Below are 26,063 nucleotides of genomic sequence, written 5' to 3'. Positions count from 1 at the left end.
TTGTGCTCACGGAATGACTGTGAGCACAGTCAGCTGAAGGCCCACAAATTCCCCCACCCTGTGTTAAGCAGTGTGTGTCCAGCCATCTCGTAAACCTGAGATCCAGCATGCTGGGAGCAGGAAGCTGTGACCTGAATCCTCTGCACTGGATTCCTTGGGTCTATGGAGACTGAGATACCAAACTAAATAGCTTCTTACATAAATCAGCACATCTTACATCCAGGGGAATTATATTTCTCTTTTTTGGTCCATTTTTCTGTCATTCCCCTCCTGTTCATCATTTCTCCCACACTTCCTCCTTTCTCCCAAATGACATTTTTTAAATGGCTTTAAAAATATGCCATTTTCACATTATAGAAATATTTAAAATGCAGGAAAAAAAGGAAATAAGAATCCCCTGTAATATAATTAATCAATGATATTCCCTGTTAATTTTTGGCACATATCCTTCCAACTCCTTTTCTATGCAACACTATTTTAACATAATTGATATAATAATGCATATTTAACATTGCATCCTTTTCATATCTTCTTTGAACAAAGCCAAACATTTTCTGCTGTTTAGTTTTTTCTCCCTATTTCTTTGATATCTTGGATAAAGCTGCTGTCACCATCTTAGCATTAACATCTTGGGCGCCATATTTCAGGGAACATAGAGCTTGCATAGCATGTGTGCTGAAGGATTAACACCAAGGTAATCAATAATCCAGGTACTTGATCCCCTTTTTGTTTTCTTGGAGGTAAACTTTCAGGATGCATTATAATTTGAGATGATCAGGTCAGAAATGACAGCAAGTGCATTTACAGAAGTCAAATCAGATGCCTGGTAAACCTGAAAAAACCATTAGTTTGGGTAGAAAGAAAATCCAGAAGTATCAAAATTAGTCACAATGGCTGGACTTCCAGTCTTTCTGCAGTGCCCAAGCTGAGAGCTCATCCTCGTTTCCGGCAAGAACCAGTGCTCACTCTTCTGCCAGGCTTCATCAAACAACAAAATAGAAGCAATCTAACTATGAAGTTGAAAATGCTAGCAGTGTTTCTCACTATTTTAGAGGAAATGCAAAAAACAAAGGAGCTGAAATTAAGACAACATTGTTAAGACAACAAGACTAGAATGCAATAAACATGTGCCATTTGCATACTAGTTGCATGTGGCTCCTTTCTTCATCTGTTCAACCAAAAGTCAAGTCCCTCAGTCCAGGGACGGTGCATGAAGGTACTTTTAGCTCCCACCTAAGTCATCTGATTATGCCGGTAACTCTCTACAGCATTTGGCAGCCATTTCACTTAACTTTTGAAAACAAATCAGATCAGGAAACTATGGCATCTTTGCAAGAACAGGATAGTGAAAACAAGAAAATATTGGCAAAATAGTTTCTATCACTCATATTGAAAAGATTCAGTTTGATTCTAGCAGGAAGGGTAAGATTATAGAGATAAAAGCGCCATTTGGCCTTAATGTTTTTCAAGACAGAAATGCTATGAGGGTTCATATGGGGGTGGCATTGAGCTGGGTGGTGGTTTGAGCGTGGAGGTGGGGAGGCTGGAACAGAGCTGACTAAAAACAAAAGCAACAGTATGAACAATATTTATTTTTATCTTGTATTTTTGAGACTGGAGCCTGATAGCTTTCTGACCTTCCATATTTGACAGGGTTGGAGTCTTATTTCCAAGGTAATAGTTATCATCTACTTGGAGAATTACATCTGTGACGACAGGAATGATAAAGGTTTTTGAGAAAACTCTTAAGAACAGCACATACCCCAAATTAACAAAACTTTGATCTTTGTTCTTTGGATTATCATGTGGTCTAATTGGACTCAAACATTTATATGGGAGTTTTGAGATGATTCTACCCAATGGTTCTTAACTAGAAACAGATTAAGAGTAAGGCAACATTGGACACACTCTGCTTCTCTTGCTGAGCACTACTGACAGCATCTAATTATTTTTATTTCAGGTGGGAAAAGCAGAGGCCCAAGAGAAAAGATCAAATGTCCAAGGTCACTTTGTCATTAGTAGCAGAATAGAATTAGAAATAAGAAAGGACTCTTCCCCCAGGATAGCATCCTTTCCACCTTACACCTGAATTTACGTAGATGGTGTAGCACAGAGCAGACATCTTATCAATGGTGTTGCCGAGAACTTCTGTCTTCATCCCTGAGTGACGTCAGCTCCCAATCTTTGGTGTCTCAGCTTCCTAACTCTTTTCTTGACCAGGATTTGGGCATAATTAGACTTACATGTGAGATCGTTACGAATAGATTTTATCTAATGGGACAACACCAAGAGATTGGTAGTGAGTAAGAGACCATCAGGTGCCACGCAGCTCAACAACGGTGCTGTGTACAATTACTGATGTCCGCGTGCGTGAGGAGCGGTGGGGGGTACTAGTGTTCTGACGTCGGTCTATCCCTTAGCCCCAGGAAGTCTTATATTTCTGGAGATAAAAGATCCAGGCACTGGAGAAGTTTTTTTTTTTTTTTTTTTTTTTTTTTTCCCAGAAAACTTCACTCAAGTTCCTCCATGAAGATGGAAGCCTGATATTTTAAAGAGCTAGCAGTGGGGGAGTCTGGTGCCTTTTTATAATTCGTACTGGTTGCTCTTCAGTTCTGGTTCTTCAGCTGCTCTGACAGCATGGAAATTAAATAATTCAAAAGTTCTCTTCAGAGCTGGATGCTCCAATTGCTTCCACTATTAATATTACTTAGGAATGTTTTAAGTTTAAGAAAATATACACTTAAGTGTACTTCAAATTATCCACCATGATGGTGGTAGTGATAAAGGGGGGAGAATAAGGCTATCCATGATTAGCTTGAAACTATATATATATATATATTTTTTTTAATCAGAAGCAGAAAATTTAACATTGACAAAATATATTAATTCATCCACCATTCATTTTTAAAATTTGCCAACTGTCCCAAACATGTATTTTATAGTGATTGTTTTTCCTGGTCCGGAATCCAATTCAGAATCATGCATTGCATTTATTGTCACGTAGTCTTCAGTCTCCTCTAATCTGGAACAGCTCCCCAGGCCTTCTTGGTGTCTTTTGATTTTGGCAGTTTTGAAGAGTATAGGCTGGTCAGTTGAACAGTTAAAACTATATTTTCAATGTTCATGATTTTAGAAAGGACTTGTGGAAATTAGTCCATAAAACTCTCAGGTAAATAAAGATGATATTATGCAAGTATGTTCATAGCTGCACTATTTGTAACAGCCCCAAACTGGAAACTTCTCAAGTGCATCCACAATGGAACAGAAAAATTGTAACATAGTCACAACAGAATACTACTCAGCAATGAGAAGGAAAGATCCACAGTCACATGCAACATAGATGAATCTCACAAATGTAAAGCTGCGTGAAAGATGCCAGACAAAAAAGAACGCATGCTGACTGATTCTATTTACATAAAAGCCAAAAACAGGCAAAACTAATGTCTGATATTAGAAGTCAGGCCAAGTCGGGGAGGGTATAGCTCAGTGGTAGAGTGCCTGCCTAGCATGAACAAGGTCCTGGGTTCAATTCGTGTGTTTAATTTATTAAATAAATAAACCTAAAATTACTTTCTCCTCATTAAAAAATTTTAAAAAAAGAAAAAGAAAAAGAAAAAAAAAGTCAGGCCAGTAGTTGTCCTTGGAAGAGTGACGTGACAGTTGAGAAGGGCTTCTGGGGCATGTCCTGCTTCTCATAGGTCCTGGCTACAGGGGGGTGCTCCGCTGGAGAAAGTTCACTGAGCTATACACTTAAGCTTCATGAAATTTCGGTATACATGTTATATTTCAATTCTACTTTGAAAAAACACGTTAAGTGGGCATTTTTCAACAGGCAGAAAAACCAGCACTCCTATTTTGGATATTCCTTCATTTCCGTGTTTTGTTAAGAAAAAAAATAAGGCTTTTGGACCTTTTTTGTAAAATATTAATCAAGTAATGAAATGAATTAAACTAGCCAACAGGACAGGAAAAGAGAACATAAAAGCCTCAAGAGACGAGCTGCCATCAGGGGCTGCCGTCCCCCTCCCAGAACTGTACGCGAGTTAGAATTTTAGAAGCAGGCCCACTGGATGCACCGGAGTCTCTCATGTCTATTCAGAAATGCACTTTCCAAAGCTAGATGGCTGGCACAATAAGCTTAGTGAGTAATGAATTCATAATTTCCATTTATTATCAAAATACTTCCATCAGAGGACAAACCTGAAGAGATAAGGAGACGCAGAGCTACAGAGATGCGGTTTTGCCCTTTTCTCACAGCCACCTTCAGGGACAGATTTAATTTAGAAAATCCTGCTTGTAAACCACAACTCTTAGGTATCTTTAGACCACTGTCCCATGGCAATTTTTACCCCAAAGTTTATGCTTAAAGCTTTTCATCAATATGGTTTATAAGTTTAAAAAGTCTCAAATCTTCATCTGTGATTTACAGATTTTGGTTCATAACTCTTTATCTCAGTCTGAGGTTCAGTATTCAACGGTTACCTATAATAACAATCCCTTAGTCATAAATGTCATTAATAATTAAATATAAAAATTATTTATACATTACTACAAATCTCTTAAAAAGGCCAAGTTTTGAGAGAGAGAGAACAAGAAGTTGCTTAGAAAACTGCAGGGAGCCTCAAGAATCTCATGATCAGTCAAAGCAGTAACAGCAGAAACCGTTTCAGACGTTCATTTTAGCCCTAAGAGTGCTTAAAACACAAAGCTCTCAGAATGGATAACTGATGACTGGCAAAAATAGATTAAAACTACATTAAGTCCCGAGGCCCCACTATGTATAAGAATTCTTTGGAAGAGCCCTGAAGGAGTATAAATGTCGTAAGTAAAAGTAAAAATAAGCACACAGGCAACGGGTGTTTAACTCTCACGTGGGTGCTGTGCTTTTGGTGCCGAATGAATTCCTCAACCTCATCTTTCTCCCTGTGATTAGAAGTCCCGGTCATCAAGAGACAACATCAAACTGGCAGATCATACGAGAAATAGACATGAACGGTAGTATTATCTTTAGATATTAAGCATTATTTACACAGTGAGCAGTGATTGATTTGATAGACATTAGACCCCTCCACCCTCCACACCTTTCCCAGCATAACCTAACTTCATTTTATCACAATGCTCTCATCTCTGTGAATGACCTCCATGTAGTTACAGTGACTTCTCTGGCCCTTTTTTTCTTGGATAGAGTTCCCCATTTCTGTGATGTTGGCAAGTCTAGCCCAGGGCTGCACTGCTTCTTCTGAAGATTACCAAACCCGGCATTTCTTTTCTGGATTCATGTATGAATTCTTGTGGCAGTGAAAGGCTTCTGAAAACTCAGGAGAGTTCTGCAAAGTCCCAATAATCCTGTAATTACAAGCAAAAAAGAGTCACCATGAGAATTTGATACTCATATCCATACCACATAGGAGCTCTGTAGACTTTCTTTGTAAAAGCCAAGAGAATGGGTTTGGAAGTTTCAGTTTAAAAGGGAAAAAAAAAACCAAAACTCTTAGAATGAACCCATTCCTTTTCAGTAACAGAATTTTTAAGTGGAGATGTAGTAAACTATAGGACTTAAGAGCACCAATCTTGAAACCAGACTGCCTGGTTTGAATCCTGGTTATGAACTGTATTTATCTGGCCTCTCTGTGCCTCAGTTTCCTTTTCTGTAGAATGCATATAATAATAGTACTTGCATCTTCAGGTTGTCACAGGAAGTTCATTTATCAACACTCTATATGTGTTTGTGAGATAAATGAATAATTCATATTTGGGATTGCAGTTATAAGAAAAGTTTGGTCAGAGAATAAAATCATGATTTCTTACCTTATCTTAAAAGGGCTCACACAATAGCTTTCAGTATATCAGACTTCAAGTAGATATTTGTTGATTTGATGATTTGATTTAATAGGGAAGATAATTATTTTCTTTATTCGCAAAAGAACCTCATAGGTATCAGAAACTGGATTCAGCCTGAGTAACTGGAAAGGCTTGGCAAATGCCAATTTCCTCTGATCTGACCCCAATGGGCAAAAACAACACTGTTCAACTCACTATCAGCACCAAGCAGCATTGGAGGGACAGCCAGGTCAGTACAATGAGGCAGAGGGATGTTTTCCCATCAACCCTGAACCAGCCCCTTCCCTTCTCTCCCCCGGGAACTGCCCCGCCCCCACCACAGCCACCTTGGGCTGGGGGCCGGGGGCTGGGCAGCAAGCAGCCTAGACCGCTGGGAAGACTTGGAGTTGGTGCTAATTTGCTGAGATCTCCCCACCTGGCAGACGTGTGCGCGTGTATGAGTCCGAGCATTTCTCTCCCTTTTAATCCATTCTTCATACAGTGGTCAGAGTGAATTTTAAAATTTAAGTCAAGTTCCATAATTCTCTTACTTAAAACCTTCCAGGGGCTTGAAGGCTATTCAAACTCCTCTCCATGGTCTCCAGCATCCCGGTGGCTCCAGTTACCTTCCACGCCTCCTCACAGTATCTTTCTCTTCTTGATCCTCATGAGGCTCAAACCACACTGATCCACTTTCCATTCCTCAAACTGGCCCAGCTCTTTCCCTCTTCTGGGCCTGCTGTCCCTGCCAACCCTGCTCCCTGGAAATTTCCTCCCCCATGACTACATAGCTAACTCCTTCCCAGACTTCATGCCCCCGCTGTAACACCCTCCCCCCACCTGAGGCCTTCTTGGAACACTGTCCACATGAGTTCCCCCATCTCTGCCCCCCATCAGCCCTGTCAGAGCACTGAGCACAATGTGCAATGATTTGTTCTCCTTCTGTAACTCCCTGACATACCCTCCACACTGTAACCACTATGAGGGCAAATACCAGGTATACCTTGCTCCCCGCTGCAGCACCAAAGCTCAGCACAGTGCCTGGCATATTGCAGGGCTCCAGACGTAACGACTAAGCCCATCCCCTGGCCGTGGTGATTACAGGTAGAGTTACAGGGCATTACAGAGAAACACACTGTTCAGTGTTTTTGGTTTATTTGCTACTGTAGACCAGCTAGAGAGAAAGAAAGCATTTCCTTTCCCCACCTCCACTCCATATGGATTTTCTAAGTCTGGCTTCCTAATGTCTCATCCATCACCACATCAGCTCTTTCTCAGTCTCCCACCCGCTACAACTCCCCTATCCTTTAGGAAGGATGTAAACATTTTTGGTTGTATGTTTTTGAGAACTCTTAGAGGAGTCTTAAAGATGGAAAGGAATCTTCCTGGTATGATGGGGTGGGGGAGCAGTTGAGGCGGGGAGGGCAGAGCAGAGGAACTTCCATGTATGGGTCCACTTGAGGGGGAGAAGACTGACTCTCCCAAGCCTGAAGAGGGGCCCAGGAACGCCAGTTTGTGTGAAGAGCAAGGACACGCCTCTCGCTCTGAGAGGAGCCCCGAGGGGATCTCTGATGGGATGGCACGTGTCTGTCGGGGACGCTCCCGCGGCCGTCGACCATAACCAGTGGAAGGAAATGGAGTCACCCGACTTTAGACAGGGCAATCGGACTTCTAGCATGTCAACAGTGACCGTGGCAGGCTGGAGAAGGAAGTTATTCCCTAATTTCTAGGCTCATGAGATGCCACTGGATTCCTCTATGGCCCTGAAAATGACTGGAATTAGATTTCTCACTTCCTGGCTTAGGGTGGGAGCTTAGGGTTTAAATTAATATGATTTCTTACACATGAAAGTTCAAAAACAAATTCACTTGATATATGATCTATGATCATACATATAAGAATAAAAAGCCTTTAGACATCAGAAATTTATATTAGTATTTAGTCTTTAAGATTCTAGGTTAACAGACTCTGGGAGTTAGAGAGGGGCTATGATTCATTTAATCTAATCCTCAAAAGAAAAAAGAGAAAAAAATTTTAAAAAGTTTCTTTTGTATAGTATAGGGAACTATGTTCAATATCTTGTAATAAACTTTAATGGAAAAAAATATAAAAACAACTATATATATGTACATGCATGACTGAGATATTGTGCTGTACACCAGAGATAGACACATTGTACTTGACTGTACTTCAATTAAAAAAAAAAAATCCTCTTCCCACATTAGGAAACCCGATTAGCTGGCTGAGGGACAGTATGACAGTGGTCTGACTGTTCCTCAGACTGAGGAGCAAGCTTCCTGATGGACAAGGTAAGCATTTGACAATCATTGGCTGGTAATTAACATTTTTTCAAAGGACTGTGTCTTAAATATCACCATATGGGGATAAGCACTTCAGTAAAAATGCCCTAACTGATGGCTTAATTCTATGTTTCTCTTAAAAATATTAAAGAAACAGAAACACATACACATACACCTCAAAACAAGAAAACTTTAACCCCACACCACTGGGAGTTGGCCACGCAGCAACACTCAAACTGACCCACATGCCCTCCTTCTCCATTCTAGCTCCTCTCTTTCCTTCCAAAGACTTCAATTTAGATAATTTAATTCTGAATAATCAGGTCAACAACGTACTAGGGCTTCACTTACTTTCCTAGGACTCTAATTAGTGTTACATTGTTTATAACATCAAATCTTTGGATGGATGACAAAAATAGTCTATTTTAAAAAGTGGATACATTATTAATTAAAATGAAGCTCTTCTCTAAGAATGGGATCATATTTTATTAATATTCTTACAGGAATCTCATGCTACCTGAAAACTGTAGTTTTTGTGTTTCTGTTTACAATAACAGAAGATAATACTTTTATTGGTTATGTCTTAATCTACTTGAAATTTTTACTTTATTATACCAAGCGTTTTATCACAGTGCTGCTGTTTATTCCCTTGGCAAATAATCACCTGTACTGAAAATATCTAAAAGATATGGTGTTGAACATCATGTAACCAAGAATGGACTTTATATCCTATAACATATCTGACTACTCCTGCCTGCAAATAACTTTTTTAAATTACAGAATGAGCTTTTTTGCAATTAGTGAGTTCTCTGACAATATTTGATTACTTCTTTTAAATAAATGACTTGTCTACAAGGTGTTCATAGATAAACTATCCAATCTTTATCATTAACTAATGTTCATGGTCCTTTTAAAGTAAGGTCACTTTGATCAGCATATGTTCCACTGAAATTCATGAAGAAATAAATGTCTGAATAGATTCCCAGGTATAGCCCAAAGAATAGTAAGTGTTTATAGCAGTTCTATGAGGCCCACCGAAATTCACATCGTTTATAAAATACCAGAAACCAATGCTAATAAATGGAGGAAACAGCAGTATTTCAAAGAGGGTTTGGCTTAGGCAGGTTAAGTCATTGAACCATAAGAAACAAAATAGCCATGTAACTTGAAAATGTCTACATAAAACACTAGAAAGACTTTTCCTTTAGAAGTAGTAGAAATTAAGCTGTGGAAAACGTTTCTTGTATTATTAGTGGCATTAATTCTCTCAAGTGCCCTTTGTTCTTACTGGAAGCTGATCTCAAGCAACCTAAGTAAATTAGCAGCATTACTTTCCAGGTGGCTTAGACATTGGTGTCATTTTGTCTACTTGAACTTGCTTTAAAAAGTGATCAGGTCCTTATATCTCATACAGAAATATTACATCTGAATAACTTTAGAAACACATTTATAGATAATACAGTAAATATTATCATAGCAACCATTCCCTGAAGTGACTGTAGATGGCTAACAAAAACTGGATTTCCTAAAATAAGTCATTTAAATTGCAAATTCAACTTCTACAATACAAGGGGAAACGTTTTTGTTTTAAACACCAAAGTTTTAGAAGCTTATCTGAAAATACGTAAAACTTTAGTTAGGAAGAATAAAACAATTATAGATTAGACCTAACATGGTTTTATAGAGTCAGCTTTATAGCAATATACTTTGCCTTTTGTTTTTAATACTGTGGTTATTTAAGCATAAAGTTACAAAATCTCCCTCTGTTTCAGAAGAGTTTCTGCAGAAACCACTATGCACAATTTTTCAACAGCAACTCAGTATCTTACTAGTTTTTAAGTTTCTTTAAAAACATGTGTTTCACTTTGTACAGCCAGGAAGCAGCCTGTTTCCAAAACTAAATGTGACTTCAACCTTTTGCCAAGGAAATCCTTTTACCTCCAGTAAAAATAATAATTTCCTTGACAAAAGGTTGGCATTCCATTTACCCTTTAAAAAAATCAACACATACTTCTCTTATTATGAATGAAAAATAGTCAAAGAGGCATCTTTGGGGCCAAATCAAAGAAAATGACAGGTATAAATAATTTTATATATTTATAATAAAGTACTCAGTTTAAAATTGGGGGTAGAAAACAATTACATATCTACCTAAATTATCACTTAACTGGTGATTAGTTATTTACATTTTGAACCATGCAGACATAAGAAATGAATAAAAAAAAAAAAAAAAAAAAGCCCTTGACTGTCAGCTAATATGGAATGTTGCAAAATTCATACACATTTTTTCATAGATATTCTGTTCTTATTTCTCTAATCTAAAAGTAATCCTAGCGCTACTTTTCAAATACATATATGTAATAGGTACTTCATACACAGTAACATTAATCCTCCTAGGAACTATCATAGTAATTCAATCCTAAATTTATATATCAAGAAATGGAGACACAGAGGTTAAGGATCAGCTTGTAAATGGCAGAGCCATGGCTGAAACTCAAATGTTTCTTAATTCAAAGCTTGCATTCATTTTTTACCATAAAAGTCTTGAGAATATGTTTTCTGAGCTAATCGAAATGGAGGAATGGGACAGGTGAAGACAGACAATATAGTAAAAAGAAAGAGAAAAACAGAAAAGACCTAATAAACAACCACAATGAAAAGTTAAGAAGTATCACCATCAATGGCTCTGTAGTGTAGGAATAAATAACTCCACATATTATAGCTCCTAAGGATTTTACAAATCTAGTAAACAGTGAAACCATAAGTAAGTCATAACAGTAGTCTGTGTCATCAAGAAAAAGAAAGCTCAGGTTTTGTTCAGGATACTGTGCTAATAAGGCAGGAAGCTAGAAAATTTATTTTAGAGAAATTTTAATCCATTGGTTAGGATAAAAATGTTAATACTCGAGACAAATTTTAGCCATCAAAAAAATTAATTTGTTACCTCTTGTTCTCTGAAGATGCCAGATGTACAAGGTATTAATAATTAATATTACTTAAATCCACCTGGACTTTTTATGGCTATATGCTTTGGTTCATGAGGCTACGTAGGGCAAAGCTTTGACAAATTAGGTTGTTATGGTGGTTTGTGTGAGTTTATAAGTGCTCTCTGTTATCCTCAGAATTATATTCTTAGACCTTAATTTCTGAAGACTTCAGTAAGGAAAAACACAACTTTAAAAAATTAAAACCATTGAATCACTATGCTGTGTACCAGGAACTAACACAGTGATGTAGGTCAATTATACTTCAAAAACAGACAAATACATCATAGAAAAAGAGATCAGATTTGTAATCAGGTGGAGGGAAGGGGAACTGGCTGAAGGTAGTTGAAAGGTACAAACTATGAATCATAAGGTAAATAAGTACTAGAGCAATAATGTACAACATGATAGATATAGTTAACACTGCTGTATGTTATGTATGAAAGTTAAAAGAGTAAAACCTAGGAGTTTTCAACACAAAAAAAATTTTTTCATTTTCTTTTATTTTGTATCTATATGAGATAATGGATGTTCAATAAATTTATCATGGTCATCATTTCATGATGTAAGTCAGCTCATTGTGCTGTACACCCTAAACTTACATAGTGCTGTATGTTAATTATATCTCAATAAAACTGGAAGAAGAAATACAAAATAATTTCAAAAATAATTAGGACTATATAATAAATAATGAGAGGAAGGAAGGAAGGGAGGGAGGGAGGGAGGAAGAAAGGGCAAGTGAGTGAAAAGCACTGGATTTCCAAATTTTATAGAATCCGAGTTGGAAAAAGGCCTCCGAATTTGAAGTAATGGAGACAGTATTGGAGCACCTTCACAGCTGTTCATACTCACGCACCTGAAGTTGCCTGGACTGTGCACATCTGTTTTAATGGAGTTGATCGCATACTCTGGCCTGTAGGTCCCACACCACACCTAGGAAATAGGAATAGAAAAACAAAAGCAACGTACTTAGGTTCCATCAAGGATTATTTGTTTGGACAGTCTAGCAAAAAAACTTCCTATTGCAATAATTAAATTGGAATTCTGCATGCTCAGCCAATTACTCTTCAAATAAGGTTCAATAATAGGCAACCAGGAACATAATTATCATTAATCTGATCTGACAGTCTGTTACACATAATGAAAGTTAGTCAATCAAATGCTCTGCCACAATTGATTAAAACAAGAAAACTCAGCAGGCAACATCTAACTTACTATGAAATTATAACTCAAAATGATTTTCATATCTATCAATCAAGAAAGATACAATACCTGGGCAAAGTTCAAGAAGAACAGTTGTTTGTGATTTAGGTCAAGTCCAGGAAGTAATTTTTCTTCACCATTCTTTTTAACATAATTTTGATAGGCCTAGGCAGTTAATGAAATAGAAACATGATGTTTGTAGTTTGTAAACTTATACATAATTCTGTGCAAAGAACATGTAATCAAGTAATTAACCTTTTATATCAGAATCACCATAATAATACATTTAGATATAGCAAACTACAACTATTTAATGGATTAGAAAGACTAGAATTTACTTACAAAACTCTGAAAAGAACAAGATAAATGATTAACAGGTAAAAGACTAGTATATGTCAGATGATCAACAAATGTCAGCTAGATGAAAGAATGACTTAAATAAGTGATGAAAAACTTAAATAAATGTTGTTCTACAGATGGATATGTCTAGCTATGTGGAAGAAAAGATTGCCAAGGGAGTCTGCAATCACTATCCTTGCTTAGTTACTTTTCTCAGCAAAAGAGACTCACACCAGACTTAGTTTGAGTGATTCTTGCCAAAAGTCAAATGATTCTCTTAAGATCCCTTAGAGGCCTAGCATCCTATGATTCTAAGAATAAGGATGAGCAATTATTATGGTCCCCGGAAGGCAGGGCAAAATAGACTGAACCTCAGTGACATTAGGAAGAAGAAATTTAGATTAATTGAGTGCCAGAAAATGTTCTTAATTCTTAAGGATTTATGGACACTATTGAAAAATGCAGTTTTCTTTTACTAAGTATACCTAAGAAAGGGATTGACAATAACTTTCTGAGATGTGTTAGTTTCAATTTAATACGAAGAAAGGTGATAATTAGATATGCAGAAGATATATTTCATTTCTTCTTACTTGCCATCAACATAGATTTATTAAGTCTCTACTGTGCAAAGATGCTGGGGATATGGGAAAGGCTTGAGCCTGTTCCTCTTAGGGAGCTCACAATCAAGCAGGGAGCGTGACATTCTGAGATTTCATGTATAATAAAATATTTGCACAATTGTAATTTGCTTCATTATTATAATTCTGTACTGGTTCTATGTGAAGACCTCTATGAAAATACCCTTAATACAGACTTTGGCCAGATTTATACAGCAGTGATTCTCAATTTGGCTATGAATTAGAATCACCATGGAATATTAAAAGCAAACAGTATCTTCCACTTCCAGACAAGATGGAGTGACAGGGACTGAGTTTATCCTCCTACTGAAACAACCAAATGATAGACAAAATGCATTAAACAACGGTTTGCATGACACTGGACATCAGGCAAAAAGGAAAGTCGTCTCTAGAAGATGGTAAACAAACAAAATGAGCCCTATGATTGTCCCAGCCTTGAGCATTTCCAGGCCACAAAGTAGAGTGTGAAACCCCAGTGGGAGCCTGAGGGACTCCTTGTGTGGGTGAGAGTTCAGTGACACCAAGGAGAGGGTACTAAAGAGGAGAAAGCTGCAGAGAAAAAGAATCTCAGAGATCAAATTGCTCCCTCAGGTATTCAGCTGGCATATAAATATGCATATGAGCAAACTACCCAGCCTAGGGAAGGAACCGCAGAAAAGGACTGGAGATAAAAGTGATAAAAATGAGTCTGGTACTCGTACAAGACAAGAATGGAAGACCTCAAGATTACATAGTAGGGTCTTGACTCAGCAGCGAAGAATAATTATCCGTAGATTGAGCACTACCCCAGACATGCCTACGAGTTGTAAAAGCAAGACCCAAAAGGATCAAACCATTTCTGAGGAATTTAACTGCATCCTAGAATAAAGCTCAAGAGTATTTATAGGAAAACAAAAATATCCAACACCCAAAGAGGAAAAATACACAGTGTCTGGCACCCAGTAAAAAAATCTTTAAGCATTTAAAGAAGCAGTAATCTACCATCTTCCAGGACTTGGCTGGGACTCATTCTTTTGGAAACTTTGCAGCCAGCTTAATCTCCCAAGACTAACACTTTGATCATCCAGGGTCACTCTCAAGTCACATGTCCTACCAGTCATCTCTCCAACATGGCTCTGATAGTCCCTCCTTCCTGACCCAACCAGTGAAGCTCTCCAGCCCTCCAACCCTACATCCTCATCTGCTCCACTGAATATTCCATCCATCTTTGTCTCAGGACCTGGTTCTACCCTGCAGACACCTTGTCCCCTATACCCTCTCAAGTAGACCCTGCTTTTTCTTCACATGTGGGCTACCTTAGGGTTGGGAAAAATGACTCAAAATCATGCTCACTCTTCCTTGTTGCTTCCAAGACCATTATTCTTCCACTCTTTTCTGAAAATACATACTTTTTCTCATGTACATAATGTTCAGTAAGCCATTTTAAATTTTCACTCAAATCATCAAATAATGACATCTTTTATGTATTCAAAGCTGTATCTTCAGCACCAAGAAAAGTGCCAAACACACCTCAACAAGTATTGCTGAATGGTAAAATGAATGGAAGCCTGAATGCGATTCTAACGGATGCTCCAACAATATATTCCTCTGAGTATAATGGTTTGGACTACTGCACAACCACATGCTGGAACCATTTCACTTCAGTCCCTCACTATCATTGTAACTGGACTATGGTTTAATATTATGCCGGTGGTTTATGTTGATTATTGCTCCCAAATACTGCTTCTCTGTTGTGAAACTGAGAGTCCTGCTCAGTCCATCAATCAATGACTCTGAAATAATCCTTTTTATAGACTAGCTTTTCTAAAAAGATGTATTTCAGAGATTATTTCTTAGAAAAACATTGGCTCCTCTGTAGAATTTACATGTCTCCTCAATTCTGTCATTATAATAGTCTGTATTTCCTTTTCTCCTTGGCTTTTTGGAAGCTTAGAGACTGATATTCAGCTCAGTCACATCAACTGTATTGCCCCTTCTGGTTAGCATATTTCTCTTTCTCCTTACGTAGTTTTCATTTTCTATTTATCATTTATTCCTTACATTATATGTGTCTTTTGCAAAAATCTTTAAATGAATGATTAAATATGATCAATATACACTCCAACCACTAAAATGGGAAGAAAATATTATTACTCACTCTGTATGCTTGGCCAATACCACCATTATCAGCAATGTTTTCTCCCAGTGTGTTAATTCCATTGAGCTGTTAAGAAAAACAGAAAACAATGTTAACAAACCACTTAAAGACCCTTACCAGTGTTTGGATTATTAAGAAAGCATCAGCAATTCACTTAAGATTGAATATAACTTTTCAGGAGAGTGCTGATAACATACATGCTGTCCACCTGCTAGGTCCCAGGAGAAGTTTCCATACTGGTACACCATGCACTGGGATTGCTTTTTAAAGTTATTTGCAGACTCTTGAGTCCACCAGTCAACAAGGTCTCCGTCCTTGTTAAAATTTCTGCCTGAAATATATTTATTTAAGTAAAATGAGAACTCTTTACGTCAGGAATTGCAATAAGGTATCTGTAATTCAAGGCGCAAGGACTGAAATACCACTGTGTGAGAGAACATTAAATTGCACAGATGATGAGAGAAACTGTTCTCCTTTCTCACCCGAGCTGATGAAACCTGGACTGCTGGGGCTGTCTGCTGATACGCCTTAGTGTTAACCCAGATGTTTTACCCGCTTGGCTCTTGATGTCTCTGCCGAGGCCACCAGATAAACACTCCTGAAATCATGACTTGTTTCTGTTGGACAGTTTTCACCTGAACCAAGTCTGTTTAACTTGATGTTACGAGATTTTACAGAGGTCAATATTGCACTCTAGCATTCATTTCATATCCCAAACCCTTCATTAGACATTGTGGACTCAGTTTCCCAGTACTTCAAGCACAAGGGAAAAGTTGCCTTTCCCCCTGGAGCTTTCTTGCTGATCCTAACTACTGATCTTCCCCTTTTTGAGCTTCAGCAACATTTATATGTATCATATGTCTGATACTTAATTTTTATCATCTTTTAAACAGTTGTCTGTGAAAAGGGGTATAAAGACAAACCACCTGACCCCACATCCTGGCTCACCAATTCCCAGTTTTGTAACTTTGAGCATGTCTTATGTCTCTCTGTATTTTTTCTGCTTGAAAAATGGAAAGAGTATTAACACCTACCTGTGAAGATTGCTGTGTAGTTTAATTGAGTTAACAGATGCTTAGTATGTCCTTCCTGTCTCCTTGTCTTCCTGGGCTCTCAAAAATTGGATTAAGGCTTGATTATTTTCTCTCTGCTGTTCTCTTTTTATTGTCTTTCCATTTGTGAACTGACTTTTGTTATAGCTTCAATTAGTACCTCTTTATCTCATGTCCTTACTTCTAGTCCTCTCAAATTTCAATGAAACTCTAAATCTACTTTGCCGTTCGGGGCAGCATATAAACATTAACTGCCTACTGTTTGTAAGACCCTGAACTAGGTAGTAGGTGTAAGATGCAAAAAAAAAAAAAAAAAAAGAAAAGAAAAGAAAAGAAAAGTCTCTGATCACAAGCAGTTTAAGAATCCTATGGGCATTTTACTTTCAGAGTTTACATCTAATTAAGACATGGACCCTATCATCTAAAAGTCTGTCTGGTGAGATAAGACACAAATGATCATAAGACCAGACGTTACCATTGGTGCTGAAAATACATCACAGTGTTTTCTCAATGTGAATATATGTTTTATTCTGTCAGAATATAAAGCACATATTGCTAACCTCACTCTTAGAAATTTCTGATCTTCTCAACCAACAATTTGTAAGGAATACTAAAAGTGTGGTGATTTATTAGGCCAGTGATATGCTGATGAATAAATGTGTTTTTGTATTGATAAATTACAATAACCTTTTTGCCATTTTGGGGTTCTTTTGGGTGAGGAGGTAGTTAGGTTTATTTATTTACTTATTTATATATTTATTTTTAATGGAGGTACTGGGAATTGAACACAAGAATTCCTGCATGCTATGCACACACTTTACCACTGAGCCATCCCTCCCCTCTTATAATAACTCTTGATCAGGTTTACTAGGATATATCTCAGCCAAAGAAAAGCATCAGCTGTACTTTACCATTGTCATCGAAGCCATGGGTGATTTCGTGTCCTATGACCATGCCGATGCCCCCGTAGTTCAATGAGTTAGGCTGATGAGCACTGAAGAAAGGAGGCTGCAGAATGCCAGCTGGAAAGACTGCAAGGAAAGAAGATGGTTAGAGACTACTTGTGGTTTTATTCTGCAGACGACAGGCCTGGGGTTGGCTTCTTGCCTGCTAAGCTGTTTTCCGGTATGTTGGTTTCACTTAATTGTATACAAAAATCTTCCACGATAGAAACAAATGCAGGTCTTTTATTATTGATGACAGCAAAGAGTTCATCCCAGAGTGGCATCATAATCTATGATTTATGTTCCCAATTCACTTTACGATATCCATTAAGATTGTTTTTTGCTATAAGGAGTTAAGAACAAGGGAAAATGATCATCTTCATTCATAAGGTCTCTTCCCCATTGCAAATATTTGGGAGAAATAGTTACTTAATAACAGAAAGTATTAGTTTTACTGTCTCTAACATTTTATCCATCTACAATAGCTTAGTAAATAAACAGAGCCACTCAGTTGAAGGTTCCCCAATCACACAACCTTGTTTAATTTTCATCCAGGCATGTATGACTCTTTACTTATTTATTTATGGTTGGTGGCCCTTCTTCTTCTTGTCTGCCTCCAAAGCACCTCAAATATTAGCTCTTTGAGAGCAGAGATTTGTTCGTTTGTTTTTGAGTCCATTTGCTTTTTCAGTTAATTATCTCTAGAACCTAAAACTAGATGAAGGCTGGAACATAATAGGTGCTCAGGAAATGTATGGAATAAATGAATAATCAATGATAAATGAATGAATGACTGAATTTCCTATGGTGTCCTAAAGATTTTGTAAATAAATAAATAAACGATAATTTTTACGTCTACCCTAACACTTGTCTTATCTTGCTAACTTTCTACGTGTAAGATGTCTCACACTATATAAATTTCATGTGTCAAACATCAAATTCATCATTTTCCTTTCTAAGCCATCACTTTGACTTTATAATTTCTGCTAATGGCATGTGAAGACTCTCAGCCACCCAAAGTGAACATTTTCTGTTTATCTTCGATGTCTCCTTTGTTTTACAAAATTTTATACAATCTATTTAGGAAAAGATCAGGCCACGTACCTTCGTTCTGGTAGCATCTCATGTTTATCTCCTCCTATCAGTCTTCCTGCCCCTTCCTAGTTCACACTCTCAGGCCTTAAGAATTACTTAATTTCCTAATCCATCTTCACACTTCCAGTCTCACCCAACTATAATCTATCCTGAATTTAATCTGTCCTGAATTTAATCTATCCTGTAGCCAGATTAAAGTTCCACTGTGGTCATTATCACTCCCCTGCAAAAACAACTTGGATGGCTTATCACTGCTCTGTAACTAAATACAGCATCTTCTTCCTGGCCATTGTCTCCATGGTCTCCCACATTTCCACACACATGCCCTCCCTTTACCTCATATCACCCATAGTTTTGTAATTTTATCTTTCATGTTCTAAAATTCTAGTATCCACTGAAACATCATTATGTAATTGAAAAAATAATTAATATTAACACTTGTTACTTGCAAAGCCCTGGGGCATTGCTACATGGAGAGTACAGCAGAAAGTCCTTGACCTTAAGAAATTTTAGACCTAATTAATACAGAGTAGCAAATCTTGTTTTTTTGTCATTCAGGTGGAGGAGGGGTGGTGAGTATGCTAGAGCCTAGCAAAGGTTCCAGGGATAAATATTAGATATTTAGAGAGGACATTTTAAAATATGCTGGACAATTTAAGTGCACTCTAGATCTTAAAAAAAAAGAAACTGGAAAGTTGTCATAACATTCAAAATGACAAAATAAAAATATATAAATATTTTTGTCCTTGGAGAATTTGATGAACATTATACCTCACATGTAGCTGCCTGAGCCATCAACGGTGCCAAGAAATTATTTTTAGCTTGAAGTATAAAAATTATGTGCAGTACTGTATTAACTTAAAGTGAACACAATCTCCCACACCATGTACTTTGATTAAAATCCACCCATTATATAAAATGCTCTTATGAAACGTGCTATCAAGACTACACAGTAACTGTAAAGATCCTGCTGCTTTTATTATACCTGGATATGCCATTCTCAGGCAAGTGATAAGATTTTTATGGCTTACATTAAATACTAGTCTTCAAGTTCAACTTTGCAAATTATGATTTCTCCTTTGACTCTGTCAGCTAAATCTCTATGGTGAGGATTTTCCCCATTAGCCTTATTGCTGTTACTAGTAGACACCAAACTCTTCATAACCAACTGCTTAGCTGTGCATTTTTTATGTTCATGATTGTCAACAATTAAATTGGTTCATGAAACAAAAGACTGTGTCTCTCCCCACACTGCCCCCCTCATTTCCTTGTTTTTTTTTTTAAGGCTGCAAGCAATTCCACTTTAGAATCTTTGATGTCAAACCCAAGTTGCAATCAAGTAAAATCAAATTCTGGTGGGAGAAATTAAGCATTATTTTTTTATTAAATGGAAGAGCAATACGTTTGGAAATATTTACTCTTAATTCCCAAGTCTGAAAATAAGACTCCTAAGAATAGGACAATTTTAGAAAATTTAATTATGTCAAGTTAGTTATAGATAACCTAGGCTGAAAACACTGAATAATCCAAAAATATTCTAAGATTGAAAAATAATTTTTGATTGTTAATGAAAGAGGAGAATGTACCAGCAGTAAGACTTCCCATTATGACTTGATTATTTCCTTGTTCAAGACATGAGGGTTTAATGAAATTATTGAATAGTGCCTGGAACTTACAGATAAACATTTGACAAAACATTCAAGGGCAGCTTTCCTAATGGCATGAAGGTCTCTAAAGGTCCATTACACAAAGAATAGAAACCGGTAAGTTACACACTTTCAGTATGCCTTCCTGTCTTGGAAGATAACTTCTTTTTATTGACGTGAAGTAGGAGAGTGCATAAAAATTTGAATGTAGCTTATTTGTGTGAGTTATCACAAAAACTGGTGGGAATTGAATTAAAAAGTAGATATTTTTAATATAAATAATTCCTTATATGATAATAAAACAAGTTCCTTTTTTTTTTTTTTTCACCATAACATAAAAAGACAAAGCCCATGAGAAATTTTATGTGATCTAATTTAAGGGTATTTGTGTAAAGGTGGGAGGGTCATTTACGAGACACATGATGTTCTATACCAATACTAATTCTGTAATGCACATGGTACTAAATTGGTTAAGATAGCATTGCAAAAGTTATATATCTAGGTATGGATAGACACACACACACTTTTATCAAGAAGAAGGATGGAGATCTGGATCTTCAATTACTTTTCGTTAAGACAATCCCCACTTTGGAGATTTAAATGAACTGTCAAGGAGAAAATGTACACATGTCAAAGATTTCTCCTCTTTTATGACACTTTCCCTTTCTATGAACTGCTGTTATTAGCAGAGAAGCATATGAAAAGAGGTAACAATTTTTCGGATTTCATATTTCCATCAGATGAATTTAACTTGAGCATCTTTAAAAGGTCTTTCTTATTTATTAAGAATGCTTACCACAGCCAATTCTTGATTATTCAGAAGATAATTGTCTACTTTGTGAAATGTTGGGCAACTTTTACCTTCTTTTTCCTTTTGCCTTATGCTTGTTTGGTCTGACGGTATTAAATTCAAAGTAAGAACATTCCCAGGTTTTCTCTGATTAGGGAATCTCTGAGGTAGACCAATTATGAGCCAGTTCCAAAGATATGGGGTAATTCAAAGCCAAACAAGGACTATCTTGACCTAAACTGTGTGGACCTGCCCTGGAGAAGGGCTAGAGGGATAAACATGTCAGAGTGGTCCTACCGAAAATCTCTCTGGCTCTTCTTATGGTGATGAATCAGCACAAAGTTCTGACAGAATCCTGAGCTGAATTAAAATAAAGTGATATCCCTTAGTTTGTCCTAATGCAGAATCCAGGCTGCCTCACTTCACTGTGGGATTCCATTAAAAGTTAGTTAACCTGTTTAAGTCCAAGTCTAGAACAAACTAAATCTTACACTCACAGAACTACTGAATATCAAAAGAGATCTTCAAAGTAAAGACTCTCCAGAGATAAAGGTACTTCTAAGAAAAGGTCTGAGTGGTTTCTAGGAATACCTTACAAAGGATAGACTGCATGGGTTCTGAGTTGATCATTAAATAGGCTCTGATCTGGGTTTAGGTAATCATTTCACTAGCTGGGAGACTTTGAGCTAACTGATTTTAACCCAGTGCACATGTTTTACTTATTACCTATGTTATAGGCATAAAGACAAACTTTTTCTGATCATAATTCATTTTCATTGCATGTACCAAAATAAATTCCAGATGGATTAAAGATCTTTTAAATTGAAGTGTAGTTGATTTACAATGTTGTATTAGTAAAGATTTGCTCCAAAAATAAAAATCTATAAAAAATACTAGAAGAAAATGTGGATGACTTCTTAATTTGAACACTTCCTAGCTTTAAAAATAATAATCAAACTTTAAAATAAGGGTTACAATTTCTTTTTAGTTTATTTTTTAACTTAATGGTGAAAATCGTATAGGATTTTTCATAATTTCTAATGTAATTAATAACAGAATTCAAGAAAAATGAGGCTTCAGGCAGACTCTGAGATATAAAAAGAGTAGTAGAATAATACTGAAATTATCTTCCTTCTTGATTCTTGACCACACTTAGAAATGACATACTAAACTGAGTACACCTGGAGAAGTTGGTTGTACTGTTTGTTTAGAATACTTCTGGTAGTATTTTATCAGTTGAGTGCCTTTCTACATACTAAAAACCCTTTGGAAAAAATGCATCTATTTATGAGATACTTAAGAGAGAATTTAAAGATGTCAAGGTATACCCAGGAATAGAAAAATACACATCTTTGTTATATTAAGTCTTTTCATTATTCATTATATTATTCACTTATGTATTAATTTTTAGGCATATTTTTGTGATATTACTATTAGTGAACATATAAAATTTTTTGATTAAAATTTTTTTTGTTAAGTAAATACAATTTCATATGGTTCAAACTAGCATAATTGACTTTCAACTTTCTGAGTCCCTTGGAGCCTTCCAGGAAAAAAGATGATACAGAACAGACTATCTCTAACAGAGCCAGCACACAGAATTGACAGGAAAATTGGATCTCTGAAAATTTGGTTCTTGGAAACTTAAACCACTTAAGATGATGCTTAGAGAGTCCTTAAGTTAACATAACTTTATGCAGATATAAGGAACTTTTAAAAAGTATTCAGAAATAAAAGAAAAGTACTTGGAAATAAGATAAACCATTCACCTATAAATAGAATATTGTAAAAGAAACAAAACTACTTAATGTGATTTATACTAATATAAATTTTGCTTTTATAGTGAAAAGAGGTACATGGATGCATTTACTTTCAAGGAGGATATTCAATAAATCAGTAACTCAGCCTTAGCTGTGCTTTTATGGGGAGTATTACAAATTGGTCATGCAACACACTACAGCTTGGGAACAATAGAGAAATATTAAAGAATTATTTAGGAATAGACCTTACCTATCTGATTTCTGCCTGAAGAATAAAATGCATTGACTACAGCTGCTCCGCTTATCCACCTATAGAAAACATAAGAACTTGTTACAAATTATACTGCATTGTCTGATTCAATCTACTTACCGCAATAAAAGTGTTATCATTACTCCTAGATGAATCTTAACTTTCTATTTGAAATATGATCAACAAGTTAAAATCAGCTCACTAGGTGAGAGAGTTCAATTGAAAGTATTTCTACTTCTTGAAAAATCAGACTATATCCAAGTCTGCATTCTGTTATTTAATTTGCATAGATTTTTATGGAGGCATCTGACAGTACAAAATCCATTCTAATGTATCTCTTTGGAAATTGCAGTGAATTAAGATTCTATTGAAATGTGTTTAGTTCTGTGTTCTTTATACTAGGTAACAATGCCAACAATTCTGGAGCAGTTGACAGAATACTGAAATAAAGGTTGTTAAAATTTCTGGTTCAAGTATATATATACGTATATACATATATAATATATGTATATATATGTATGTATATATTATATATATATATATTTTTAAATTCCTACTTTACAAAGAGCCTTTTGGGGACCCAGAGATAGTTAGCTTTGAGTAATGTGCCTCCTTTGACTACTGTCATTTATAAGTATTATTTTTTAACTATGACATTCCAACTCAGTGAGCAAAGGCGAATTTTTGTATACTAACTGTAAAATGAAATCCAAATAGATCTTAAGCAGATTTGTCTGTCTGTGCATGGCATGAATTAGGCTCTATATTGAGTCTAGAGATTTTATAAAATACAGTTCCTGACTTCAGAAGACTCTAGTTGAGATGAGAACTAGGTATAAATAATTGTAATACAAGACTGACTGAAAAAAAAAAAAAAAACACACACACAGCTCTCCAGATAATAATTCAAGGGCAATGCTAAGCTAAAGGATGGTGCCAGTGTTCCCATGTGTTGTCTGCTCAGATGTTATGAAGACTGCATATTAATAATCACTGTTAAGCACTTTTGTGCAACAGGGGTCATATTACCATCTTAATAGACTCTTACATGTATCCTTACACTCACTGAAAAATAGACACTGCTTAGCTTCAGCTATCTCCTTAAATTTGTCAGCACACATGCATACACTTAAGACAATCATATATTATTTTCTAATGGCTGCGTTGTAGTTATTCCACTTTTAGGGCAACAATTACAGTGGCAATTATTATCCTACTCACGGAAGGAGTTTACAGTGGTTGGTACAATGAGGTTAAATCAGAACTGTTTCCAGACCCTGCTTTGCAAGGTAAGCAGTACAAAGTCAGCTGCCCAAATCAGCATTTCAGCTACAGTCTCAGTAACTATTGTGGGATGTCAGATGTGAGTCCTATTTTGATCTCTTAAAAATAACTCAGGGAGGGCCACATATAACAGCTGTCTGATAAATTCTAATTAAGTATGAGTTTTATCTTCACTAACAAGATAAGACACTCATATAAAGGATTTGGGACTTAAAACAAAACCCAGATAGAATTTCTGTGATTTTTTCCTTTAGGAAAAAAATAAGTTTGAAGATGGAGGGTGTAGGTTGCGGAATGGTTGGTTGATCGATGTGTTTCTTCTTTGGGTTGATTTCATTGCTGTTTTAAATAGAGAGAAACATTTTCAGACAGGGTGTTGTGACTAATTTTATGGTTCTCCCTAATTTCATCACAGCTGAGCCATCAATATTCTAATTTCTTGCAGGTTGATGATTACAAGCATGCAATTTTATTTATTTTAATTAAACTCCACTTGCTTCCCATATGCTTTGTGGTGACTCACAACAAAAACGTGTATTTGTAAACCCAGAGGTGTTAGACTAAAATCTAGAGATCGGAAACTACATAGGGCAAATAGATTTTGTTTGTGTGACCCAAAAGTATTATGAAGGAAAATCTTTATATAAATTAAACTCATAATCAAGAAAAATGATGTATTAGGACTATATTTATATGTATTCACACAGTTATGATGACTCAAATATGGTTCAAGGTGGTCTGGCTGGAGGGGCAAAATAGAAAATGTGCTCATACTACTTCTGAGAATCCCTGTTCTTTGCAGTAACTTTAGAAAGGCATTTCTGATGTGTCCTCTACACTCTGATAGTGCAGGAGAGCAAAACTTGCCACCCCAAAATGTCTCTTTGGCATGAAGATTATATTATTTTGAGCTAAAAACAATTAAGGCCCAAAAGGCTCAGGAAGAAACTTTGACTTCCCCTCAACTGCTTAAAAAAATGTTTGTTCCTGGGGAAGAGAGAAGCAAGATGGCAGAGTAGAAGGATGCTTGTAGCTCACCCTCTCCCACAAATACACCAAAACTCACATCTACGGACCTACTCAGCCAACCAGAGCACCTGCCAAACTCCAACAGAACATTGCCTTCTTCGAAAGACAAAAACGCCAAAAATCTGGTAGGAGAAAAGGAAAAAACAAAGAAGATAAAGCAAAACAGTGTGGACTGGTCCCGTGGGGAGGGAGCAGCAAAGGAGGACTGGCGCTTGTTCGCTGGGTCCCCCACCTCCAACAGAGAGGCCAGTGGAACGGAAGGGGAACCTCCGAGGCTCAGATCTGCACTGAGCACCCCTTGGCTGATAGAACTGAGTTAAACAGGCACAAAGGGTCCCCTCAACACCCAGCCTGAGATGCGAGCCAGCAGCTGGAGCCGGGACAGGCCGCCTGAGCCAGGCGGAGGACTGGGGCGGCTGCACTGAGTCAGCCCCGGGGGGACTGCAGGGGGCTGTGTGCTGTGGTTGGGAGGGGATACGGAGCAGAACAACCTCCGTTCCCCATAAATTGCGAAAAGAGCAAAGCAACACGGCTGGTATGCCCTGGGGGGAGGGGTGCTGTAGCCTTTGTCTCCTCAGACCTGCACCGCCATTACTGGCACTTCTCTCAAGAAGAGAGGCAGGGCTCAGGCACAGCCCCCATCTCCTCCTGTGCGCAGTGCCTGGGCAGGGGTGGGGCCAAGCCCTGAATCTGCCCCGGGGAGCTCCACAACCTCCTAGGCAGGACTGAGACTTGTTTACAGCCCAAGGCAGATAGGATCTTTCTGCCCTGGCACCTCAGAGAACTTGTGCC

At 37.1% G+C, this 26,063-nt stretch overlaps 1 protein-coding gene across 1 annotated transcript; it reads right to left on the bottom strand.

Moving 5' to 3' along the window:
* Positions 1-1,572: 1,572 nt before the first annotated feature.
* On the bottom strand, positions 1,573-23,017 carry MME (membrane metalloendopeptidase; the record flags this gene model as incomplete). The annotated part of the gene is given in 7 exon segments (XM_064492154.1): positions 1,573-5,346; positions 11,961-12,037; positions 12,377-12,472; positions 15,422-15,487; positions 15,619-15,752; positions 17,385-17,504; positions 22,959-23,017. Coding segments are annotated over 7 exon segments (652 nt in total), but the record flags the coding sequence as incomplete, so codon positions are not given.
* Positions 23,018-26,063: the final 3,046 nt, after the last annotated feature.

Source organism: Camelus dromedarius, chromosome 2 (assembly GCF_036321535.1).
Source record: "Camelus dromedarius isolate mCamDro1 chromosome 2, mCamDro1.pat, whole genome shotgun sequence".
Taxonomy (NCBI): domain Eukaryota; kingdom Metazoa; phylum Chordata; class Mammalia; order Artiodactyla; family Camelidae; genus Camelus; species Camelus dromedarius.
The sequence above is the reverse complement of the archived record's forward strand: the minus strand, read 5'-3'. Positions and strand labels throughout refer to the sequence as shown.